The sequence below is a fragment of the Diadema antillarum genome, unplaced genomic scaffold (genome assembly GCF_040938485.1).
Source record: "Diadema antillarum isolate AM-2024a unplaced genomic scaffold, OU_Dant_1.0 scf00000017, whole genome shotgun sequence".
Taxonomy (NCBI): Eukaryota; Metazoa; Echinodermata; class Echinoidea; order Diadematoida; family Diadematidae; genus Diadema; species Diadema antillarum.
Window position 1 is genome coordinate 4,581,852 of NW_027270906.1, and position 19,349 is coordinate 4,601,200.

The 19,349-nt window shown below is 40.8% G+C and overlaps 1 protein-coding gene across 1 annotated transcript in view; it reads left to right on the top strand.

Moving 5' to 3' along the window:
• The window catches only part of LOC139727362 (nucleosome-remodeling factor subunit BPTF-like), a 39,962-nt gene that overhangs the window by 8,403 nt on the left and 12,210 nt on the right, over positions 1–19,349 (top strand). Inside the window, exons 4-10 of the mRNA XM_071638326.1 lie at positions 1,055–1,199; positions 2,304–7,268; positions 7,665–7,815; positions 15,655–15,925; positions 16,492–16,662; positions 17,458–17,752; positions 18,457–18,663. Coding sequence (XP_071494427.1) covers positions 1,055–1,199; positions 2,304–7,268; positions 7,665–7,815; positions 15,655–15,925; positions 16,492–16,662; positions 17,458–17,752; positions 18,457–18,663 — 6,205 coding nt within the window. The remainder of the gene's footprint in view (positions 1–1,054; positions 1,200–2,303; positions 7,269–7,664; positions 7,816–15,654; positions 15,926–16,491; positions 16,663–17,457; positions 17,753–18,456; positions 18,664–19,349) is intronic.

Genomic DNA, 19,349 nt, shown 5'->3' on the forward strand with positions numbered 1-19,349 from the left:
GATTTCAGATTATTGTATTACAATAACGCAAGTTCTCGAAATACGTGGGTGACACACAAAGTGAACACACAGTTACATGAAGCGTTCACCCATGCAGAGACGCTGTAAATGCTTGTTCCGCTACGTATTTTCGAAAGTGATCAGATCTGCATTTCGTTATGACGGAACACATTTCTTTTGTTTTTCTCTGTCAGTTGCGCTTGGAAAAGACTTCATTATAATGAGAATTTCGCTATAACCGTGTTCGTTATAAGCGGATTTTGTACCGTAGACTTTTATGGTGATAATTTTGGGACCAGAAGTTTTACTTCGTTATATAACGAAATTTTGTTATAACCGTGTTTCTTGTAACGGGAGTGCACTGTACTCTTATGCAGTACAAGACAGTTTTACTATACTGGCTTAAATTTGATACTGTAGAAATTCATCCTCATGAATACAAATTCAGTTTTACAGTATGCATCTAGAAATCGTGTTTTTCTGCCCTTCCAAGGCTCATTAAAAATACATGTTTAGCCCATGGAGGACATAGGCAAGTGTGGTTTTGTCCTTGTCAGATTGGAGTTTGTTATTTCAGAGTAAAGTAGTATAAACACAGATTTGATATCACAACTGGCACTCCACTTGACATGTCAAAACACTTCAAATCTGCCAAGGGAGGGAATATCTTGTAACATTCTATACTGTATTTTGTTATGCTAACTGTGTTGTTATGCTAACTATGTTGTTAAGCTAACCATGTTGTTATGCTAACCATGAAACTTTAAAATTGAGGTTAGGTCCCTATATTGAAACCCAGTTATATTGAGCTCACTTACAAGGATGAGGAAGTACGGTACCGCTTTGAATTGAGGTGAGTTTGCCGGTCCTGAATTTCCATTTCTACTGTACTTCACTGGTCTCTTTTTAGTACGTTCACAAGGTAACGGTTATAATGAGGTAGGATCAGCAGTTCCAGGGACCTTGTTATAAGTTGGTTTCCCTTTACATGTATTACCACCATTGTGAGCTTGAGTTTTAATCAGGGTGCCTTCTCGTCATTTCTGTGCATCAGGTATGGAAGCTGAAAGGGGAGGAGTATCGCATCTATGGTGGCAGCGGCTTCGGCTGGCACAGTGCAACCAGGAAGAGGAGACCCCTCCCACCTCCAAGTCCTGCCAAGATTGGGCTGGAACGAAGTATCAAGGCAGCCAAGGCTTGTAAGCACTTTTCCCTAGCTTTAGCCTGTTCGACCCAGCTTAAGAGGATGGTGAAGTCAACATTGTTTCAGATAATTGTGTCATGTAATGGATGACTACAGCAGTGATATTGTCACTTTCAGGCACTTGAATTATGTATCTATTTTGTACCCCCTGCCCCAAAAGGTGTTTCTTTCATTATGTTTTGGGTCATTCTGCTTCCATCCTACCTACATCTCCAGGGCTCAACATTAGTATTGGCCTGGGACGACTAAAAATTGATGTTGAGCGACTGACTTTCCAAGAAGGTTTTGTTTTGGTGGTCTGATCAGGCAACAAAGATATGATATTGGTTCCCCATACATGTTTGTGTCTATTGTGGGCCCAAAAATTTCAGATTTAAAGAATTAACCCAAATTGGCCACGAGAAGAATGAAAAAAGAAATAGTATGGAGCCATGGTCTCTTTTCACAGTACTAATGGATTTTTTTTTTTTTTTTTTTATGCTTGTCCATTGTAAGCTAAATGAGATGAATATGCTCTGATTAATATTGTGCAATATTCTCAACATCACAGGTCAAAGTTCACAGAGCTTTGGCTAAAGATGAAATTTTAAGCTGTTACACTGAAGGTGAAAGGTCATCTACATCATGTGAAGAGGTCATTAATTCAACTCAAAATTTCTTGTGGTAGTGTCATTTTGGTGGGAAGAGAAGCAATGACTTTATTTTGAATTGAATGAGCATGATAGTGAGACGGGTTGCAGGTCATGGGAAACAGACGTTGTGCATTTATTTAGATATTTTTCAGCTATAACTTCAGCCTGGCTTGTCCTGTAATAAGTTCAGCTTGGCATATGTCCACTTGTAATATTAGTTGGTAAGGATAGAAAGGAAGGAACAGTAAGTTGCAAGAAATGACATTATTAACTTGTGACAGTAATTAGCTTGTAATTTTGGTATTGTTATTGTACACGAGATCATTGGAGGAGTAATTGAGTTCTTGTAAAAAAATTTACAATAGCTAGCAAACCCAGCCAATGGATTTACTGGTTTTACACACATTTTAAGTGTTTGTGTTAGCAAATTCATTTTTTAAATTTATTTGTTTGTTTCTGTCTTGCAGCCGGCGCATGGGCAAAGTGGGGAAATCCTCCAGCAACGGAGGAACCCAGAGCACCAAAAGAAGATGGAATGGAAGTTGATCAAGATGTGCCACAAACAACTGGTCCTGTAAAAGAGGAAGCTGCCAAAGATTCCAGCATGGAGGTAGACGCAGATGCTGGAGACAAAGGTGCCAAAAGGGACGATGACAAGATGGATCATGATGGACAATGTTCCAAGACTGAAGCAGGAAGTGAGACCCAAAAGAGCACGGACGATGAAACGAAAGTGAGCAGTGCTGCTGATTCTGACGCAAAGCAAGATGGAGCAGAAACAAAGATGGATACAGAGGAGTCCACACAAGATACGCAGGAGTCTGTTCAAAAGGATCCTGTTCTGAGGGATCCTGGAGAACAATTTGATGATAGTGATGCCAAAGATGACAAGAATGACGTTACGGTATTTCCAGCATCTGGAAAAACAACCGAGGAAGCTCCTCCCAAGGAGCAGACAGGAGTAGACGTTGGCAAGCCTATGGAGCCAGAGCAATCCACCACTGAGGCTGCAAAGAATGCAGCATCATCTACCTCTGGAAGTGGCACTTCAGTCAAGGAGAGCAAGCTGGCTGGCAGTGAAAGTCAAAGTGAAAAAGTTGACCCGGGGCAGTCACCTGATGAAACTGTCCAGGTTGTAAAGGCATCTCCCACTACAAATGATGTAATTTCAACCAAGGAAGGAGAAAACCTAAAAGAAGGAACTGATACACCAGCTGAGAGCAGCAAAGGAGATGGCAATGATGCTGAGAGTACAAGAGAAGTGATTGATATATCAGAAGGTGATGGGAAAGTGCTTGGGGAAATAACTCCTGCTAAAAAGTTAGCTCTTGAGTTGGAAGATCTCGATATCTCAAATGCCTTGCGGAATCACACCGTTTACCGAAAGATTCCATACAAGTCGAGACTTGAAGGACTTCTGGAACTACGCACCAAAGAACATCAACAGGAGACAATCAAATTCCAGTCGGAAATAGGAAAGTATGCCAAACAACAGAAAATGGTTGAAGAGAAGGAAAAGTTGCTCGCTGCCCTGAAGAAAAAGCTGGCTGCTGGAGGAGATATTAAGGCCGTCCAAGGTGTTGTAGAAGGTATGAAGCAGCAGATGGAGGTTCGCAAATCCAGGAAGCCTCAAGTGTATCGTCAACCATCTGTACAGGCTGGGAACGCAGCAAAAGCGGAGGTCACACAAAAGTCCGTTCCTGTTTCGTCTCCTGCAACAACTCGTCCCAGTGCTTCCAAACCTACTTCTGTTTCTGCTCTTGCTGCTCCTGTCACAGCAACATCAGTTCCTACAAAATCTGTCTCTGTCAAGACAGAGGTCCCTTCTCCAACCCCAAAGGTCATTGCAAAACAAGAACCCATGGAAGTTGGAGATGTAAAGGAGGAGGTGCACAACCAACCTAACCAGCCCAAAGTATGTGGACCAATCTCAAATGAGTCTCAGTCAAGTGTACAAACAACTGCCAAAATTGAGACGAAGGCTGAAAATGAAAGCCAGAAATGCAGTGCTGCTCCCATGAAGCTTTCAGAAGAGAAGTCTGCTCACCCTGTGACAGATGAAAAATGGTCAAGTAGTGATCCTGAAAGAGTAAATGCAACAAATCTTGCCACTTCTCCTGTCTCACACACAGACTCTGTTGAGAAATTGCCACCTAATATGAATGTCAACCAAACTTTACCCGGAGTCTCTCCCCTGCCCACAAATGATCAGCCAGATGAAGACAAACAACAAACTGAGTTAGCTCAGAGTGAGGAAGTCTTGCAGGCAGCACAAGAGGATGGTAGCCAGCAGAGTAAAAGTGAATCAAGAGACGCTCCCACAGAAATATCTCCTAAAGCAGCTGATGAGCAAGATGTCTCAAAACCCTCTAGTGACACAAGTGGAAGTCAAACTGTGGAGGATTTGTGCAAGCCAGTGCTAGATGGCACTGTAGAGACCACCCTAGGCAAAGAAATGCTGGAACAACCAGTTGACATGGAGCAAGAGAGGCAGCCATCTCCAGACTCTGTGCAAGCACAACCTGATGCAAGGACTGATCCCCCAGTTCAAGATGAAGGCAGTTCAAAGCTCACCAATGCTGAACAACAACCGCCACATGCAAACAGCAAACCCCCGCAAGATTCTTTCATGGCACAAAAGGACTCAAGTAGTGATTTACTCACTGAGACTGCTACCAATGATGAAGCTCCTACAGTTCCTAGTGTCTCAAAAGATACCTCATTCAGTCCCAATGTTACCATCAATGAAAACCAGCAGCATGCACCTCCAGATGTGTCAGCTACTGAGCATCCACAGGATTCTTCACAGTGTAACTTAAGCAATGAGTTGCAGAATGAGAGTGAGTCTAGTGGAGCAGTAAGCATCATGCAAAAGAGTCCTAAGGAGGATATGTTGGACTGTTCATTAGCACAGAAAGATGACTTGGAGAATCAAGAAGCATTTACATCGCTTGGTGATCAGCAATCATTGTGTAAGGTGATGGATCCTTGCAACCCTGAGCAACTCAGAAGCAAAGTGGAGGACAATCGTGTAGAGAACTGTCGGCAGACCGAGGAATCAATTTTGTTCAAACAAAATCCTCTCATGGAAAACCATATTGATGACCTGCCTGTTGAATCCACGGAAGTGTTGCCAGCAGCTGTGAGTGAAATGAAACCCTCTAAAGATTTTGAGGCGGGATCAGTAGAAGTGGAAAGAACTATTCAGTCATCCCCAAGTTCTGATTTGCTTGGGGAGAAAACACCTTGCACGGACAATGTGGCTGATAATCATGTTATGGTCAGCTGTGCTCTTAGTGCTTCCGGAAATTCAAGTGACAAACCAGTCGCAAATTTTGCAGATGGAGATGTTGGAACAAACTTATCGTCTTCAAACAATAATAGCAATGTTGAAGTTTTGGAAAAAGTCTGTGACTTTTCAGTGATGCAGACTGAAGGACAGACAGAGATTGACACAGCAGGTGATGTATCAAGTGTGCAATGTGCTCAGGTCGCCAAAACGAACTCTGAATCCGATGCTGCAGTTACACCAATGGAAGTAGAAGACGCACAGTTAGCCAGTCAAGAGAGTAGTCATGGTAAGTCAACTTGTAATGACTCAGCACTGTCAACGGGGGAGAAATTGGTCAACTGCCACAATGATGAAACAGAAGCAATGGCTGTTGATGAAGGTTTGGCGTGTGTTGCTGATGAAGCAAAGAATGAACAGCAAGAAAATGTTGTGGCGGGTGAACTTTCTCAAGAAGTGAGTTCAACTCCTGCAAATTCTGCTGACCTGATGAAAGAAGAGAAACTTGGTAATCAGGGGGAGGTGCAGTCTGCCGACAATGAAACAAAGACAGTGATATCTGATGAAAAGCCAGATGTTGATTCAAGCATGCATGCTGTTCCTGAAATTCCAGAGGCTAAAGTGGCCAGTGAAGGGTCATCTGGGGCGATAGTTGGAACCACTAGCAGTGTTGCAGTGATACCTGATGAAAAGCCAGAGGTTGATTCAAGCATGCATGCTGTTCCTGAAATTCCAGAGGCTAAAGTGGCCAGTGAAGGGTCATCTGGAGTGGTGGTTGGAACTGCTAGCAGTGTTGCAGTGATACCTGATGAAAAGCCAGATGTTGATTCAAGCATGCATGCTGTTCCTGAAATTCCAGAGGCTAAACTGGCCAGTGAAGGGTCATCTGGAATGGTGGTTGGAACCGCTAGCAGTGTTACAGTGATACCTGATGAAAAGCCAGATGTTGATTTAAACATGCATGCTGTTTCTGAAATCCCAGAGGCTAAAGTGGCCAGTGGAGAGTTATCTGGAGCGATGGTTGGAACCGCTAGCAGTGTTGCAGAGCAGGATTCAAGGATGGATGTGGATGAAGGGAAGAGTACGGATGATGCACAGCAGCCCGTCCCTGAAGTTAAAGAAGAAGTGACACCAACTACTGATTCCAAAACAGAATCAGTGAGAGGGGTTCAAGATTTAGATACGACAACTATTGAGCAAAAACCTGAAATTTCCATAGAGACACCAAGTGCTGACTTGGAGAATCAAAGGGAAGAAGTGTCAAGTACTAGCCAAGTTACAACTGAAATATCAGAATCTAAAGAGACAAAAGTAGTTGAGAAGGTAGTTGAGAAAGCAGCAGTTTCTGAAGATGCCAAGGAAGCCAAAGTAGCAAAAACTGTCGCTGTTGCTGTTGTGACAGAGAAATCACAGACCATCACAACCACTGTCACAAAGACCACTACAACAACAACAACGACCATCAACAGAGAACTGCGGGAACTGATAGCTAGCAATACCACCACAACCACAACAGAAACCATTATCAGCAAAATTGATACATCTGTCACCCAGACAATGATTCAGGCTGAAATTATAAAGCTTGAAAGTGCCCTCAAGGAGGAAGCAGCTGCCATTCCCAAACCACGAAGAACAAACGATCGCGTGCGGCTCCAGAAAGGACCAAAAACCAAACGAGTCATCAAGCGCCTTGCCAAACCTCTGCCAATCTGTTACATGTTTTCCACTCGCAGCCGAAAGAGAAGCATCTTGGTTTTACCACAGCATGACCTCAAGCGCCTTAGTCGCCGAGCAGGAAATTTGGAAGTGGAGGGCTACAGCTACAACACCAAGAATGTTGGTGACTTCTGGCCATATCCCTGTCCTCGGCCCTCGTTCAAGATCTGCTGGCGCTATCGTCTCCAGACCGTAAAGTCCCTCTCGGCAGTCAGTCTGCTGCTGCGCATTCTCTGGGCAAGTGTTCGCTGGGATGACATCAATATCAAGCCACCCAACAACAACGGAGTGACAGTTATCAACACAAGCTCAGAGAAGATCACCACAGAGATTATTGACAGGAGGGACGTGCCACCAAGTGGAGTCAAATCACAGTACTTGATACGCAAGACCATTGTTCCCAAGGAGACTGCAGTGTCAACACCAGGTAGGCTGTGTTGTTAAGCATTTATGAAAGAACATTACAAAAACTTCCTGGTACTGGTGAATGCCTTTTAGTGTTTTGTCCGAAAATATGTTAAATGCGTGTTGAGAAAGAATTTAAAATTGTGACAAGAAGTATACATCCCACTGAATTGTATGTGTTGGCCAAATTTAGTGTCCACATATACATAGCTGTTAGTCAAGCATATTCCAGAGTAATATACTATGGACCACTTTTCTTGAAATATTTTGTGTGTGTGTGTGTGTGTGTGTGTGTGTGTTTTAGTTGATCTTGTAGAAAGACCCATCAGAAGCTGATTCCAAAACACAAAGAGGGCAAGGTTATCTCACTCTCCTTCTTTCTCTGTCTATGTGTCCTTGTCTTTGTTGTGGAATGCAGAGGTTCACAAACCCCAGCGTTCAGGTCTTCGCTCCAGCGCCACTCCATCAAGACGAGAAGTCAAGGACAAGCCCAGATCGACAGAAACAATTGAGGTCTGGGTACCAGAAGAGGAGCTGGAATTATGGGAAGTCCAGCAGTACTGTGAAAAGTAAGACAATTTTTTCCCCCTATCTCATTCAGCAAACTGTAGCTGCGTGTCTACAGCAAAAAAAAAGAATATATATTTCATTTTAAGTGTAACATCATTTCTAGAAATGCTATGATTATGGATTCACCGTTTCTCTTTGGGGGAATTTATGAAGGATTTTTGATATTTTGGCAAGTAGAGTCAATGAACTTGGGAGTTCAGGCTGCGCGTATTTGAGGTTTGCATGCACGCACTAAAGTGCGTGCTCTTGTTTCTGCTAGGGTGAGGCGTGCCGTGCAGCTGAGGGTTTATGACATAACAAAGGCTTCTATATTGGGAAATGGGGTGACTTTCAGCACACAGTGCTATATACATTGTAAGTACGTATGGGTGGAAATCACTGATATCTCTATGGAAGAACAAGATCAGTGGTGGAAATGAGCTGCATGCTTGGCGGAGGTCTGCGCTCTCAGAGTGCTTTTCTAGTTGTGTATATTTTAGTCTAGTAGGAGAAAGGGGTTCCCATGCACCCCAAACATATATTTTTTTAATCTACATCATCTAGACCAGTTTTTTGCGTAGATTTCAAAAATGCAATGTTAACAGGTCAAAGCGTGTCCCATAGTGGTCAAAAATCCGTTTCCATGGTAACGCATGGTGAAAATGTCAGTATCTCATAAAAATACATGTAACCTTTGATAAAATTGTTCAATTATCATGGCTTTGGTATCAAATTAAAGAAAATTAAATTATTTATATGATGATACCAATTGTGTAGGGGGTTATACCAACCTTCATCTTAATTTTGAGGCCAGAATACAATTTTTTCACATTTTTTAGCAAAAATGCAATTTTACCATAAAACTTATCTATCTCTAAATCATACCAAAACATGTTCAATTTATTTGAATATTCTTCAAAATTATACTAAATATGTATGCAATACAAAGTGAAAATTTCATAGATATAGCTCAAATAATAAGAAAGTTACGGCCATCCAAAGTTGACATTCAAGCATGTCAAGAATGTGCAGGTGGGAGTGTGATGTACGCCCTCTATTGTTGAATAATCTCATTTAAACATTTCAGTTATCATAATTTGGTTCCAAAAGCATGAGAATGAAGTTGGATGTGATAAAGTGGGTCATCTAGACCAGTTTTGTGGGTAGAATTAAAAGAAATGCATTAACAGGTCAAAGAGTGTCCCATGGTGGCAAAAAAAAAAATCTGTTACCAAGGCAACGCATGATGGAAATGTCAGAATCTCCTTAAAATGTATGTAATATTTGATACAATTGTTCACTTATCATGATTTAAATGTCAAATTTAAATGAAGAGTATTAAATTCTTTGAATGATATACCAATCATCACACGGAATTTATACTAATCTTCATATCAATTTTGAGGTCAGGGTAGTAGTTTTTGCAGCGCGCTGCTGGGGGGGGGGGGTTGAGTAGAAAAAAAAATCATTGGTTCACATAGGAGTACAGTACAGTACTAGTACTAGTATACTATTCGGGTATACGGTGCACGTTTTCGATCGAGGGCATGCGAATAGCTTGAATCGAGCAATAGGATTTCGTAATACCGGGGCCCTGTTTAAAATTGATTATATGTGACCGTGCACCTCAAAACGAACATAAAGTCGCACACACTGATTTTGCGTGAGGACTGAAAATAAGTGAAATGGGTCAACCTAACCGAACTTGACTTTTTCATATTTTCTGAAAGAGCGGGTCTTCTTTTACATTATGCTAAAATTTGGTATCATAAAACGGGAGGGAAAGTGTGATTTTTAGCAGTTTATCTCGAACATTTTTGGTAGAATAGTGTGATTAGGTGTGTCTTTGGGATCCCATTTTCATTTCTGAGAAACCTTGTCCACACTCTTCACTTTCAACTCTAATAACTTTTGAAAGGATAGTGCTAATGCTTTGAAAGTTGGCGTTAATTATGGACAGAATGTGTTAATGAGGCATACTTAATTTCAGTTTAATCTGATAATCCCTTCATTGTTGTTACTCTGGTGGTTTACTTCCTGTTTTTTGTCCCATTCATCGCACAGCCAGCACGGTTTGGTAGAGATTAAGCGCTTGAATAGACACTGTACTTCAGAGCCTCTTTTCTCAGTTCACACTTTTCCTGAGTTTGCGCTTTCTTTCCAGTATTTAGATAGGTTAGGAGAGTCCATTTGATTTGAGTCATACATCATTTTAAAGCTTAAAATCTGCTCTTTCAGAATATGGTCTTAACTAAAAATTCATGTCTGGCGACTTTTTGTTTGTTTTGAGGTGCAGGGTCACATATACAGTGATTTCAACTGTAAGTCTATAGGCCAGGGAATTGAGGCTGAATTTTGGGGTCAACTGGCAACTATCGCATAACAAACAAATTTTGTATTTGAAAGTATTTTGTATATGTCTTAACAAACTTACCAGTAAAATTTACCCAGAAGTTCTGCTTCGGAACATGCCGAAATGACATCGTCAACATGGCCACCCCACAAACCAGATAAATGAATGGGAATTTTAGGATACCTCAAGTGTTCATTATACAACTGACATTAAAGGGTGTGTACAGTTCTGGTCGAGGTGAAGATTTAGCTTTTAACGTTTTGCGAGATATTCAGAAACCATTCTATAAGATGTCAAAGAGCATGCAGTTCTACGGGTTATCAAAAGTTTATTCGATGAAAATCGGTTTTGAAATGGCTGAGATATCCAAGGACAAGGTGAAACAAAGAGATTCTAATAAAGTTGTGGCATGTCGCCTTTTATTATTAGCACTTTTTTGGATATCTCAGCCATTTGAAAACCAATTTTCATCAAATAAACGTTGAATCCTTCTTAAAATTACATGCTCTTTTATATTTCATAAGAGGCTTTTCATTACCTCTAATAGGAATGTTCAAAACATGAATCCCTACCTCAACCAGTACTGTACAGTTCCTTTAATCATGAGATAAGTTTCTAGTGTATGTATTTCTTATTTCCTGCCTTTCTTTAAACAAAATTGGGCACATTTGTGACCTCTTTTTCATAAAATCTGAGCCCAAATTAGGTCATTTCTATGGCAACTTTATGCTAAACACAATGTTTTTCTCAAACAAAAAAAATGCAACACCTTCTCAACGTTAAACACCATTTTAGATTTACATACGTATGCAAATTCATAGCTATTTAATTGACTGGAGTTGAGACCTAACCTGTTAGAGACCATAGCTACCATGGTTACACTCAAACTTGCCTGTAGCCATTATAACACAGCTGTCCAGAAATCACAATTGTCATTATTAGTGGTGTATTCATTCCATCCCAGTAGCTGGATTTTTTTGTTTTTTGTTTTGCATTTGGCACAAGCTGACATTTCGTTCAAGTCAATTTGGCACAGAACATAGATTAAGTCAATTTCTCATAAAATGAGACCCTCCTCTACCTCCGCCCCCAATCCCAATAAAAATGGTTAGTTCATGCCTTTTCCTTTCTTGCAGTCCTGTAGGGTGTTTCAACAAACTTTTTGTTGGTTTCAGTTTCACTTCACTGGTTTCAGTCTCGCTATCTCACTTTTCTGATTGGTATGTTTCAGTCACGAAAACACTAAGTGGCACTGATCTCACTGAAATCAATGTTGGTGAAACGGGTCCTGCATGAACTTCTGTACGATACCAGAGCAAGCTCATTATACTCGATGGACTACTACAACAAATACTGTACTTCTGAAAGAAATGAAGCACTGTTAACAGACACTGGATACACATTTTGTCATAGATCACATTAGTCCAGTCAAAATAGGGTTTCACCTAACACTAATTGCAACAGTAGGAATTCCACTGCAGTGCTATACTTGTTATGGGCTCCCAAACACCATACTAAAAGTCCCAAGAAATCCAGTGGGGCAAAGTGCCTAAATTTCCATAATATGCAAATTAGCTCCCATTATGATAAAAAAAACAGTGTTTCCATGAAAACTGGGCTTCTAGTTTTCAGATTGGAACACCGAAAGTGTTGAAACCTATGTTTACAATGTCACTAGTGCGATGCAAACATTTCACCATGTACATAGTTTGGGCCTCATTTGCATAATATGCAAAGGGTTCCGAGCCAAGGGAATATTCTGATGCATCAAAGTGCCCGATATGAGCATATCAAGTGTATTCAAATATGATATTTCAGTTTCTCTTCACCAAAAACAAACTTTACAGCATTAGTAAACTAGCATGAATTATTATTATTATTATTATAAGATTAGAGTTTGTTATCAGACAGATAATGATAGCTTATCCATTAATATTACGTAGAATCAAAGTACGAAATTAAACAAGTGTCAACATCTATAATTTGTCTACGGTAATTTTGTAATGAATGAACTCTATTTGGAGGGTGGTTTGTTTGAATCTCGATGATTAAGCTCTTGCATCCTTGAGGGTTTTGAGATATTGAAGATGGCACAGTCAAAGGAAACCCTGTGGGTAGTGTCCAAAGTTACCCCAGTCGATCATATTATCCTCACGACCATTAATTTACAAAACATGCATCAACCAACACGATTTCCGTTGTTCTAAGCGTACAAGATTTTATTCTAAAGTCGTTTCGCCATCTAGCAAAGACTTTGTTATTTCCATGAAATACAATTGGCATTGACAGCAGAGACATTTTTCTAGAATGTGTACATCTTTAAAAAGTTGTGCACAGTCAAAGTGGCTCGCATGCAGGGAGGTACCAGAATTTATCTCTATACCCTCACGGCCAGGTACAAAACATATACACACGTGAATACAGCTGTTTGAAGCGAAAAAAAAAAACCCTCTGTACATAACGTCCTATTCATTTCATTTCCATTAAAATTCAGTGGAAGTTCTCGAAGAATTGTTGTTCTACAATATCTTAATATAAGGTGAAAATGGTTCACATACGAAGACAACCACGTGGAGGGTGCCCAAAATTACCCCACCCAAAGACAGTCTAAGACATGCAATAATCATGTACCAGCGCAAATACATGAATATGTTCTATGGGTACATGCCTTTAAACAGTCCTTCTGGTCCTCTAGCAAAGAAACTTGTATTTAATGAAATTCAATGGAGTCAACAGACGATGTATTGCTCTGTAATTTTTACTTACACTGACATAGTTAAAGTGGTTATCATTCGAAGGGAGCCTACTATATGGGAAGTGCACACATCAATTGCCTCTATACATGACCTTTGTAACGCAAATATCAACGCAATTACAGTATATACAGTCGTTCCAAAAGTGCATGTCTAAAAAAAAAAGGTGGTTCCTTGAGTTTTAGGACTATCACTTGAGTTTTGTGATTATGTATAATCATCGTATGGTGCAATCATTGTACATTCTTCTCATTCGACATAATTTTACGCACCTCATTTTCTGTTACAAAGAAAGTGATGTCTATCTGTTCTTGTCGAAAAATGAAATAGAAATTGAATTGAATTCTATTGAATTGGATTCCTGCCATATCAAGACACTTTTTTTCTGTAAAAATTGCCGGGGGAGAGATAAAATAACAACATTGATCCACAATATCTATGCAGTCCAAAGGGTTCACTTGTAGAGACCACCTTGTGGGAGGTGCTCAAAGTAATCCTAAAGGCAGTGAAAAACATGCAGTATACACTGTACAACCGCGAAAAATGTTCCTTATGGTTACATGCCTCTGAAAAGCTCTCCCGCCTTTGTAGCACATACGCTTTTATTTTCGTAAAATGCAATTAAGGTGATATAGGAGACGTTGCTTTACAATATCTATTTTGTCAAGCCCTTAGGAAGTGCCCAGATCACCCCTGCCCTGACCGTCGTGGTCCCAAAACAGATTAACAAAACATACATTATATGCCACAGTAGACTCACTTGTACATGCATGTAAAGTCGTTGCCGAGTGGTAAATAAAGACACTTTACTTTTCATGATTTTTAAATGGTATAGAGACACTGCTTTACAATCACCATAGTCAAAGGGGTGCACATTCAAAAGCAACCGAGTGGGATTTGTTCAAAACCATCCAACCCCCAGGGCAATGCACCAGCATATAGCACAAATATGTTTCAATTTACCATGCCTTCACATTGTCGTTACCGGTACGGTTGTACAGCGATTGCCCTTTTGTTTGTATGAAATGCAATATAATCACAAAAAGAAAGAATGCTCTACATTAACTATATTGTTAAAAAGGTCAACATTCAAAAGCAATCCCCTGGGAAGTGTCCAAAATAAACACCGCCGCTCAAGCCCCGTAATTACATCACACGGATACTATGAATGCAAATACCGACGTTCTTTCGTGCATGGTTTTAGAAGTAGTTTCAGCAATACAGCTACACACTTTTGTATCAATAAATGTTGTAGAAATGATAGGAGAAGCATTGCTTCAAAATATCTATTTAGTGAGAGGATGTACAGTAAATGCCAATCCTGTTGAATGTGTCCCAATCCCCCCCCCCCCCCCCCCCCCCCCCCCCGGATCCGCCACCTTCAGTGCAGAGGCATGAAAATATACCTCATGAAATATTGCAAATTTAGATAAAATTTGGGTGCTTCTGTTTACTTTTAGTTTTCACCATCAATTACAGAACTAGACTCTAACATCACAGATCTATTGTAATGAATACAACATTATGTGGAGTCTACAGAACTAAGGTCTACACCAAAACTAGTATTATGTTACAGACAGTATCATTCCATCAAACTAATCTTGTAATCTGTTACTTTCACACTCAGCAAAGTAACTATACAAATAACAATCTATTCATAGATGTTCTCTTTAAATATTAGTAAATTCAACTCAATTCAACAAAACACATCAACAAGTTCTGATTTCATGTCATACCTAAATCCTAACACATTTTTAAACATGTGAGACTGAAGTTCACTGAACATAAACTTGTAGTGGAAAAGCTTCAATAGATGAAGTTTTTTTGGTACTTTGCTTTCAGGCAAAAATAAATGTATGTTGCAGAATGGTTTTAAAAACAATAATATGACACAAAATGCAATCAGATACAAGGGTCAGAGGTTTGATTTATGGCAGATTTCTTTGACTGATCCCGGTCTGATCCAAACAATAAAGCTTCTCACCAAAACTTTTGTCCTATCACAAGCAAGCTTGCTTATTTCTCCACAATAGAGGGCGCGCATCATCATCCATCTGGAAATTCTTGACCAATTCTTGACAGGTGTCAATGTCAACTTTGGATGGCCGTAACTTTCTTGTTATTTGAGCAATATCTACGAAATTTTCACTATTTATTACATACATATTTGGTATAATTTTGAAGAATATTCAAACAAATTGAGTATGTTTTGGTATGATTTAGAGATAGATTAGTATTATGGTAAAAATGCATTTTTGCAAAAAAAATGTGAAAAAATTGAATTCTGGCCTCAAAATTAATATAAAGATTGGTATAACCCCCTACATAATTGGTATCATCATATAGATAATTTAATTTTCTTTAATTTGATACCAAAGCCATGATAATTGAACAATTTTATCAAAGGTTACATGTATTTTTATGAGATACTGACATTTTCACCATGCGTTACCATGGAAACGGATTTTTGACCACTATGGGACACGCTTTGACCTGTTAACATTGCATGGTTGAAATCTACGCACAAAATTGGTCTAGATGAAGTAGATTAAAAAAATATATGTTTGGGGTGCATGGGAACCCCCCTTTCCGACTGCACTATTTTTTTTTCCAGTTGAGAGGCATTTTAAAGAGGAGAGAGGGAGGAGCAATTTTTCAGCTTGTGTCTTTGCAAAATAAGCTTAATAGAATGAAAGGGTTTTGTAAGGGAATGTGAGGAATATTTATATCATGTAATTCTGTCTATTACCAAGGCAACTGAGGCAACAGGCACGAGACAAGGCAAAGGAGAGAGAGTCCAAGGCCCTGGCTGCTGCCTCCTCCGCTACAACCACACCAGTCACCGTCACCAAGGTCAGCAGCTCCCACAACAAGGAGAACGAGGCGGCCGTCAAGCTGTCGGTGAGCAGCAGCCGGGACGGCAAGATGGCCATCCCGTCCCTCAAGCCCACCAAGTCTGTGGCCGACCAAGTGCGGCAGGAGCTGGAGGAGCAGCTGGCCAAGCAGCGGCTGCAGATGCAGCAGGTGAGGTGGTCCTAGACTTAACGGGGTGGTAGGGGTTGGCAGTATACCTTGTCTCTGCAGTACTTCTTGTTTGAAGTCAGAGTCATTCACGCACAAGTCAGCCGTGGAAGGTGAGAGATATAGGGCTTATAATGCTTGCTTTGAAATGAAAGCTCTTGTGGCAGTTTTATGTACAGCACTACAGTCCTGGCATCTTGTCTCAGTGTGTACATGATGCTGCTTACTGGTTATGGTGTTCCTTGTATTTTTGAAACACCCAGGGCTCCTTCCATTTACTTAAAAGGTAAGTTTAAAAAAAAAAAAAGTCTAGAACTACCTAAACCTGTATCAGAGCTGTGTTTTAGGCAGGTTCAGTAGATTTAAAGATTGTTCCAAGCATATTGTTAAGTATCATAAATTCTCTGCCACACCTTGCCTCAAATAGCAAAGAAAGGACTCTTGTATACTTTTTCCCAGTCCAAACTATTTCTCTCAAGGACATTTTAGTCAGTCTATGACTTTGTGCTTCTGTCCATACTCTTTCTCACAATTTTGTCTGCGTCTCTACATTAAACCCACGTTTGCAGAAGCGTCTTGGAGTGAGTGGGACAGCCAAAGTGATTGTGACTCTTGCCAAGCCCAGCTCGGCGAAGACTACCATCTCAATGAGCAATGTCGCTGCTCTGGCAGGGAAGGGCAAGGGTCTCCCACCGGGTACCACCATCCAGTACATCTCTGGTCCAGCTGGCACCCAACAGGTAACACTGACCTCACCGTTGAATATTGTGTATTATGTAACGCCTGAAGATATCCTTGTCATTTGATTGGTTGTTTGACATTGCACATTCGGCCCATTTCACTATGACGTCATCATCCGTGCAATTATGGATCCATACGATTTGCTCCATAGCACGCTCGCTAAGAGCCCGGCACACTATGCATGTTAAACACTTGTGTTTGCAGTGTGTGTATGCGACAGCACTAGCGTAAAGCGCTCAGTGAGCACTCTTTCGATCTCAGATTTTCTCCTGTTTCTAATTTAATAAAACATCAAATGACAAGGATCTATTTTAGGTGTTATATAGGCTGTGCCTCGTCGAATGGATCATTTCATCTTTCACCTCATGAAATATTCTGTCCATTGCACTCTTAAACATTCATTATTTGTATATGATTCCAAACTCTGTGACGGTCCTATAGCCCAACAAGTGGGCCTTAGACTATCCCATTTCTTTTTTTTTTTTTTTTTTTACTGTTCTCTCTGAAGGAGGGGGAGTTGGATGAGAAGAATAGACACTTTCCCAGATGACTTAACTTTCATTATATTTTCACAAGTACCAGCAGCTAGCTAATATCTGCCTAAATTTTTTATCAGTACTGCGTATTCATAGCAAGTACTGTTTTAATTGGATGTGGATGCAATGTGTATGTACACGTGTCATTCTTGCAACATTTGCTGTAACACCATCAAACTTGTATGCGTAGAACCAGTCTTTAATGTGGGAAACTTGAAATAAAAAGTAAATATAAAATTATTTGATTCTCCCGGACAGGCTCGAATCATAGCCAACCCATCCCAAGCACAGGGCCAGGCCCGATTTGTTATCACCAACACCCCAGGGGCCCAGGGCCAGGGTACCCTCAAGGTGATCAAGCAGGTGCCGCCAACAGGTGTCAGCCCATCCACCAACCCCCTCCTGGCCCCCAACACCCCCGGGAAAGTGGCCACCATCCGGCAGGCTGGGGTGCAGCAGGTCATCACAAGCCCCAGTGTGTCACAGCTGGTTCAGGGAGTCAGAGCTCAGACGCCAACGTCCACTGCGGCTACAGCCACCTCCCAGGCACCAGGTGAGTGAGTGCCTGTTGACCGACCGTCACAGTGAATGTCCAATTTTAACCACATGAAGATACACCAGAGATTATTATTCTGTATGTGTGTATGTGTATGACATTTTCGACAAATCTATTGATCACATTACATTTTACTACAGTAAAAACATACTTGACTCAAAGTGATTTAATTTAGGTGGCATTATATATGAATTCCAGATTGGTTATGCATACTTTGTTGTAGAGTGATGGTCTAAATTTTCAGTGCTAAATAAGCATTTAGATTTTATCTGTTATAAGATTATCAAATAGGCCTACTAATGACAAGTTTTAGGTAGATAAAATGAGAACCTAATGTGTATCATTTCCTGTCACTTTTGGAAAAAAAAATAAATAAATTTCATACCTGCTTGCCTTACTTGGCTCTCCATAGGTGAGTCTGATCAAACAGGGGGAAAAAATGTGTGTGTTCATGATATTTCTGACTACTGGGGAATATATGCACACTGGTATGGCTTGCTATTTCTAGGATTAATAAACCACTTTTATTCAGACAATAACCCCCCCCCCCCCCCCAATCATCTGTAAGAAAAATAGACACGAGAAATGGGGAAGTTATTTTGTAATATGGGATGCATATCTGGTTGTAAGAAGCTTTGGATACAGAGTGAGTTTACACACAGACTAACATTGGATGCCAATGCCACGTTTGTGTTGCGTAGTGACCCAGCCCCAGCTCACAGGACAGGCCCAGGTCTTTAGCAACCAGGCTCAGGTCCTGCAGGTCGGGGGACAGAAGTTTGTCATCACACCGGCGCAGGTCCAGGTCCAGGGGACAGGTCAGATGATACCAGCCCAGCTGATCCAGACCCAGACCAGCCAGGGAGCTGTCCTGCAGCGACTGGTCCTAACTCCCAATGCTGCCCAGGGTGAGTCTCGGTCCAGTGTAATTCTGACCCTTGGCCATGTGATGAAAATACCTTGATATTTCACATGTCATCTCTTCATGTGATGTCACATGTGCCTTCATAGGTATGATTAACCAGGTCTAGGGCTATTACCCCCCTGGGCAATTACCCCAGACCCTTCCCCTGATCCTAACCCTAATCCTAATCCTGAAGCTAATCATAATCGTAACCCAAACTCTAACCCTAAACCTAACCCTAACCCTAATCTTTACTCTAACCTATTACTAACCAGTATTTAGCCAGGTGTTAATAGTCCTCGGGGGTCGTTGCCCCTGATATGGATTAACCCTTTCTGTGCCCCGGCACTTCAGCTTAAAGGGATGGTATCGTTTTGGTTGAGATTGGGGATTCAGATTTTAACTTTTTGCACGATGATTAGAAAAGACTTAAGGGCATTATTCGAAAAGTATTAAAGGGATGATTAGAAAAGTATTAAAGGGCATTATTCTGAGAGGAATTCATAGTTGTAATGTCAGCCAGAGTCTGAAGGTGTAGCAATGTGCCTCAGTCCAACAGGATGGCTATGGTGACACAATGGGGATTGGGGGATTCGGAAATTTCTACTCCTTGACAATTTTTTTCGGACATCTGTGCTAGTCAGTGATGAAAACACTCTACCGTGTTTGTCAAACATCGAACGAAGTGCA